At 50.5% G+C, this 6000-nt stretch overlaps 1 protein-coding gene across 1 annotated transcript in view; it reads right to left on the bottom strand.

Annotated features, from left to right (window-relative positions):
• Window positions 1–2296: 2296 nt before the first annotated feature.
• Window positions 2297–6000, bottom strand: part of LOC140722330 (NACHT, LRR and PYD domains-containing protein 3-like) — a 49946-nt gene continuing 46242 nt past the window's right edge. Inside the window, exons 9-11 of the mRNA XM_073037106.1 lie at window positions 3492–3578; window positions 3169–3336; window positions 2297–3004 (exon numbers count right to left, since the gene is read on the bottom strand). Coding sequence (XP_072893207.1) covers window positions 2917–3004; window positions 3169–3336; window positions 3492–3578 — 343 coding nt within the window. The 3' untranslated portion in view covers window positions 2297–2916. The remainder of the gene's footprint in view (window positions 3005–3168; window positions 3337–3491; window positions 3579–6000) is intronic.

Here is a 6000-nt window from a genome sequence, read left to right as displayed (position 1 = left end):
CCTCCTCTGGACTCTGTCCAACGACAACACATACTTTCTGAGATGCAGGGCCCAGAACTGTTGACAATACTGCAAGTGCGACTGACTGGTGTCTTATAAAGGCTCAGCATTATCTGTCCGCTTTTATATTCTATTCCCTTTGAAATGACTAGTGGGTTTCCGCAAGGCTCGGTGCTGGGACCGCAGCTATTCACGATATACATTAATGATTTAGATGGAGGAATTAAAAGTAACATTAGCAAATTTGCAGATGACACAAAGCTGGATGGCAGTGTGAAATGTCAGGAGGATGTTAGGAGAATGCAGGGTGACTTGGACAGGTTGGGTGAGTGGGCAGATGCATGGCAGATGCAGTTTAATGTGGATAAATGTGAGGTTATCCACTTTGGTGGCAAGAACAGGAAGGCAGAATACTATCTGAATGGTGTCAAGTTAGGAAATGGGGAAGTACAACGAGATCTAGGTGTCCTTGTTCATCAGTCACTGAAAGTAAGGATGCAGGTACAGCAGGCAGTGAAGAAAGCTAATGGCATGTTGGCCTTCATAACAAGGGGAGTTGAGTACAGGAGTAAAGAGGTCCTTCTGCAGTTGTACAGGGCCCTGGTGAGACCCCACCTGGAGTATTGTGTGCAGTTTTGGTCTCCAAATTTGAGGAAGGACATTCTTGCTATCGAGGGAGTGCAGCGTAGGTTCACAAAGTTAATTCCCGGAATGGCGGGACTGTCATACGTTGAAAGATTGGAGCGACTGGGCTTGTATACACTGGAATTTAGAAGGATGAGAGGGGATCTGATTGAAACATAAATTATTATTAATGGATTGGACACGCTAGAGGCAGGAAACACGTTCCCGATGTTGGGGGATTCCAGAACCAGAGGCCACAGTTAATGAATAAGGGGTAGGCCATTTAGAACGGAGTTGAGGAAAAACTTTTTCAACCAGAGAGTTGTGGATCTGTGGAATGCTCTGCCTCAGAAGGCAATGGAGGCCGAGTCTCTGGATGCTTTCAAGAGAGAGGTCGATAGAGATAGCGGAGCCCAGGGATATGGGGAGAGGGCAGGAACGTGGTACTGATTGTGGATGGTCAGCCATGATCACAGTTAATGGCGGTGCTGGCTCGAAGGGCCGAATGGCCGACTCCTGCACCTATTGTCTATTGACTTCTGGTTGTAGTTTATTTCGTCTGTTTTGGGACTGTGAATGTGCTAAAACATTTTGGGTTGATGTTTGTTAATTTATAGATCAATACATTAATATGGATTTTACTTTTTGTTTTGAAAACATTTCATTAGGGTTTACTAATAGTACCAAATCTCATAGAAATCCTTATGCAGATGATACTAAGGTAGGTGGCGTTGTGGATAATGAAGTAGGTTTTCAAAGCTTGCAGAGAGATTTAGGCCAGTTATAAGAGTGGGCTGAACGATGACAGATGGAGTTTAATGCTGATAAGTGTGAGAAGCTACATTTTCGTAGGACTAATCAAAATAGGACATGCAGTGTAAGTGGTAGGGTATTGAAGAATGCAGTAGAACAGAGTGATCTAGGAATAATGGTGTATACCTGCCTGAAGGTGGAATCTCATGTGGATAGGGTGGTGAAGAAAGCTTTTGGTATGCTGGCCTTTATAAATCAGAGCACTGAGTATAGGAGTTGGGATGTAATGTTAAAATTGTACAAGGCATTGGTGAGGCCGAATTTGGAGTATTGTGTACAGTTCTGGTCACCGAATTATAGGAAAGCTGTCAACAAAATAGAGAGAGTACCGAGGAGATTTACTAGAATGTCACCTGGGTTTCAGCACCTAAGTTACAGGGAAAGGTTGAGCAAGTTAGGTCTTTATTCTTTGGAGCGTATAAGGTTGAGGGGGGACTTGGTAGGGGCATTAAAAATTACGAGGGGGATAGATGGAGTTGACGTGGATAGGCTTTTTCCATTGAGAGTAGGGGAGATTCAAACAAGAGGACATGAGTTGGGAGTTAGGGGGCAAAATTTTAAGTGTAACTCGAGGGGGAATTTCTTTACTCAGAGAGTGGTAGCTGTGTGGAATGAGCTTCCAGTAGAAGTGGTTAAGGCAGGTTCGATATTGTAATTTAAAGTAAAATTGGACAGGTATATGGACAGGAAAGGAATGGAGTGTTATGGGCTGAGTGCGGGTCGGTGGGACTAGGTGAGAGGAAGCGTTCAGCACGGACTAGAAGGGCCGAGATGGCCTGTTCCCGTGCTGTAATTGTTACATGGTTACATGAGAAATAATTCTTTCTTTATCACAAATCTTTTGGTAATTTACAGCAAATTTTATTATCCATAAGTGTCAATACAGCAATAAGAAACCTTCATTTATATTTTTTAAGTCAGACATCAAAACGATATAACTGACCGGCGACAAGGAGTGACCGGTTGAATAATCAGTCCCGTTTCACACCGTCACTCTGCATCGGTGAACCGATGATTATAAAATCACACTTCAGGGCCGTGTCCGGGATCGCTGCAGATCCAGGGTCACTGCCGAGGGATTTGTCCATTTAACATCATTATATCGGCCAGGCTGCCGAATGCACCGTCCTCAGCAAAGGGAGCAAAAGGATTCTCTCCCAGGATCATACCCCCCACCCCGGGACACCGCTGTCCCAGACTAAGACCCGGACCCCGGGCTCTTCCTGTCCGGTTAATTCCCCGGGGAGTCACGTGGGGAATCTCGAACACGCACATCCGGCGGAAGCTGCCCCGCCGGACAACAGACGGATACACGTCACGGCGGGACCGCTGCGAGGGACGCACACAACGCGAGGACCGAGCTGGTTCCGTTAAAACCGTTGGGAATCAGCCCGGCGCGCGGCCGATAAAGGTGAGGGTGGGAGTTAAAGGTGAGGGCGGGGAGTCGGCCAAATGTCCCCACCCCGCGGGCGGGGATGTTCACACGGTCACTCTCAGTCCGGGTCTGGGTTCCTGCAGAGATCTCAGTTCCTTCATCCCGGTCTCACTGAACCGATTGTCCCACAGCCTGAAACAGATGGGAGAATAAAGATGAAATAAACAGATTACACAACAGTGTCAGTAGCAGAAGACCGGGGTTAATGTTTCAACAACACTCACAGACAAATATCACCAGAAAAACCGCGGATCCGCTGATATTTTATCACATTGAACATTAACACAAACACTCACAGGATCCACTTCAGACTAAGGAGGGTCTGTATGAGGCGGCGGAGAGCGGGGACAGATCGGTCTGTCAGAGAGTTTTCACTCAGGTCCAGATCCTTCAGTGATGGGTTTGTACTGAGAGCGGAGGCGAGATCCTCGGCACCGGAATCTGTGAGACCGACACTGTTCAGCCTGGAGATGAGAGAGAGTGAGGGTGAAGGACACAGAGAGACAGGAGACGGTACAAATCCCCAGTGTTTATCAGTAACACAATTACTGATCGCATTAATGTTCAGTGTCAGACACCCAGTGACTGTAAACACAATCTCCCACAGTCTGGTACTTACCACAGTGTCTGTATTTTACACTCCGGGTTCCTCAGAGCCGCAGACACCAGTTTCACTCCTGAATTTCCCAGTTTATTATTGTTCAGTCTAAACACAAACAGACAAATTGATGAACATAGTGATTAAAACCGTGTGTCTGGGGGCATTTCTCTCACTCGGATATTTCAGGGAACATTAAACCCTTTATTAATTCACTAATCGTAGTTCCCATCACTGTCAATGACCCTCACTGCCCAGCTCCAAGGAATTCACCGAATGTCAGTAATTTCGTCTGTCGGTGTGACCCTGTAAACTCCACATATTCTCTCTTATTCCCTGATGGATAGAAAAGTGTTCCTGAGGTGAGACAATCGGAAAGGGCAGGGGTGAAGGGGAGAAAGTCAAACAGTGAGGAAGATTTGAGAATCGGGAAATGTCGATGGGAGATGGAGGAAGAGACATCTCCTAAGGTAAAGGATGGAAAGACACAGAAGGAAGCGGATGTGGAAGAGAGATCCCACAAGAGGAAGTGGGGTGGGGGAGAGAGATCCCACAGGAGGAAGGGGGATGTGGGACAGAGATCCCACAAGAGGAAGGGGGATGGGAAAGAGAGATACCACAAGAGTAAGGGGGATGGAGGACAGAGATCCCACAGAAGGAAGTTGGATGGGGAAGAGAGATCACACAGGAGGACGGGGGATGGGGGAGAGAGATCCCACAGGAGGAAGGGGGATGGGAGAGTGAGATCCCACAGGAGGAAGTGGGATGGGGAAGAGAGATCCCACAGTAGGAAGTGGGATGGGGAAGAGAGATCCCACAGGAGGAAGGAGGGTGGCGGAGAGAGATCCCACAGGAGGAAAGGGGATGGGGGAAACAGATCACACAGGAGGAAGGGGATGGGGGACAGAGATCCCACTGGTGGAAGGGGATGGGGGAGAGAGAACCTACAGGAGAAAGGGGGAAGTGGAAGAGAGATCCCACAGGAGGAAGGGGGATGTGGAAGAGAGATCCCACAGGAGGAAGGGGGATGGAGGACAGAGATCCCGCAGGTGGAATGGGGATGTGGGAGAGAGTTCCACCAGGAGGAAGGGGGATGTGGGAGAGAGTTCCCACAGGAAGAAGGGGGATGTGGGAGAGAGATCCCACAGGAGGAAGGGGGATGTGGGAGAGAGATCCCACAGGAGGAAGGGGGATGTGAAAGAGAGATCCCACAGGAGGAAGGGGGATGTGGAAGAGAGATCCCACAGGAGGAAGGGGGATGGGGAAGAGAGATCCCACAGGAGGAAGGGGGATGTGGAAGAGAGATCCCACAGGTGGAAGGGGGATGGAGGAGAGAGATCCCACAGGAGGAAGGGGGATGTGAAAGAGAGATCCCACAGGAGGAAGGGGGATGTGGAAGAGAGATCCCACAGGAGGAAGGGGGATGGGGGAGAGAGATCCCGCAGGTGGAATGGGGATGTGGGAGAGAGTTCCCACAGGAAAAAGGGGGATGTGGGAGAGAGATCCCACAGGAGGAAGGGGGATGTGGGAGAGAGATCCCAAAGGAGGAAGGGGGATGTGGGAGAGAGTTCCAACAGGAGGAAGGGGATGGGGGAGAGAGATCCTACAGAAGGAAGGGGGAGAGAGATCCCACAGGAGGAAGGTGGAGAGAGATCCCACAGGAAGAAGGGGGACGGGGAAGAGAGATCCCACAGGAGGAAGGGTGACGGGGGAGAAAGATCACACACGAGGAAGGGGATGGGGGAGAGAAATACCACAGGAGGAAGGGGGATGTGGGAGAGAGTTCCCACAGGAGGAAGTCTCCCACACGAGGAAGGGGGACGGGAGAAAGAGATCCCACAGGAGGAAGGGGAACGGGGGAGAGAGATCCCAGAGGAGGAAGGGAGATGGGGAAGAGAAATCCCACAGGAGGAACGGGGATCCAACAAGAGGAAGGGGTATGGGGTAGAGAGATCCCACAATAGGAATGGTGGATGGTGGAGAGAGATCCCACAGGAGGATGGGGGATGGGGAAGAGAGATCCCACAGGAGCAACGGGGACGGGGGAGAGAGATCCCACAGGAGGAAGGGGGATGGGGGATAGAGATCCCACAGGAAGGGGAATGGGGAAGAGGGATCCCACCGGAGGAAAGGGATTGGGAAGAGAGATCCCACAGGCGGTTGGGGGAAGGGGAAGAGATATCCCACAGAGGAAGGGGGATGGGGGAGAGAGATCACAAAGGAAGGGGGATGGGGAAGACGGATCCCCCCGGAGGAAAGGGATAGGGAAGAGAGATCCCACAGGAGGAAGGGGGACGGGGGAGAGAGATCCCAAAGGAGGAAGGGGGACGGGGGAGAGAGAACCCACAGGAGGAATGGGGACGGGGAAGAGGGATCCCACAGGGGGAAGCGGGATTCAGGAAGAGAGATCCCATAGGGGGAAGGGAGATGGGGATTAGAGATCCCACAGGAGGAAGCAGAAATAGGAACAAAGATCCCGCAGGAGGATTTGGGATGGGGAAAATGGATCCCACAGAAGGTAAGGGGATGG

The sequence above is a fragment of the Hemitrygon akajei genome, unplaced genomic scaffold (assembly GCF_048418815.1).
Source record: "Hemitrygon akajei unplaced genomic scaffold, sHemAka1.3 Scf000075, whole genome shotgun sequence".
In the NCBI taxonomy this organism is placed as follows: Eukaryota; Metazoa; Chordata; class Chondrichthyes; order Myliobatiformes; family Dasyatidae; genus Hemitrygon; species Hemitrygon akajei.
The sequence above is the reverse complement of the archived record's forward strand: the minus strand, read 5'-3'. Positions and strand labels throughout refer to the sequence as shown.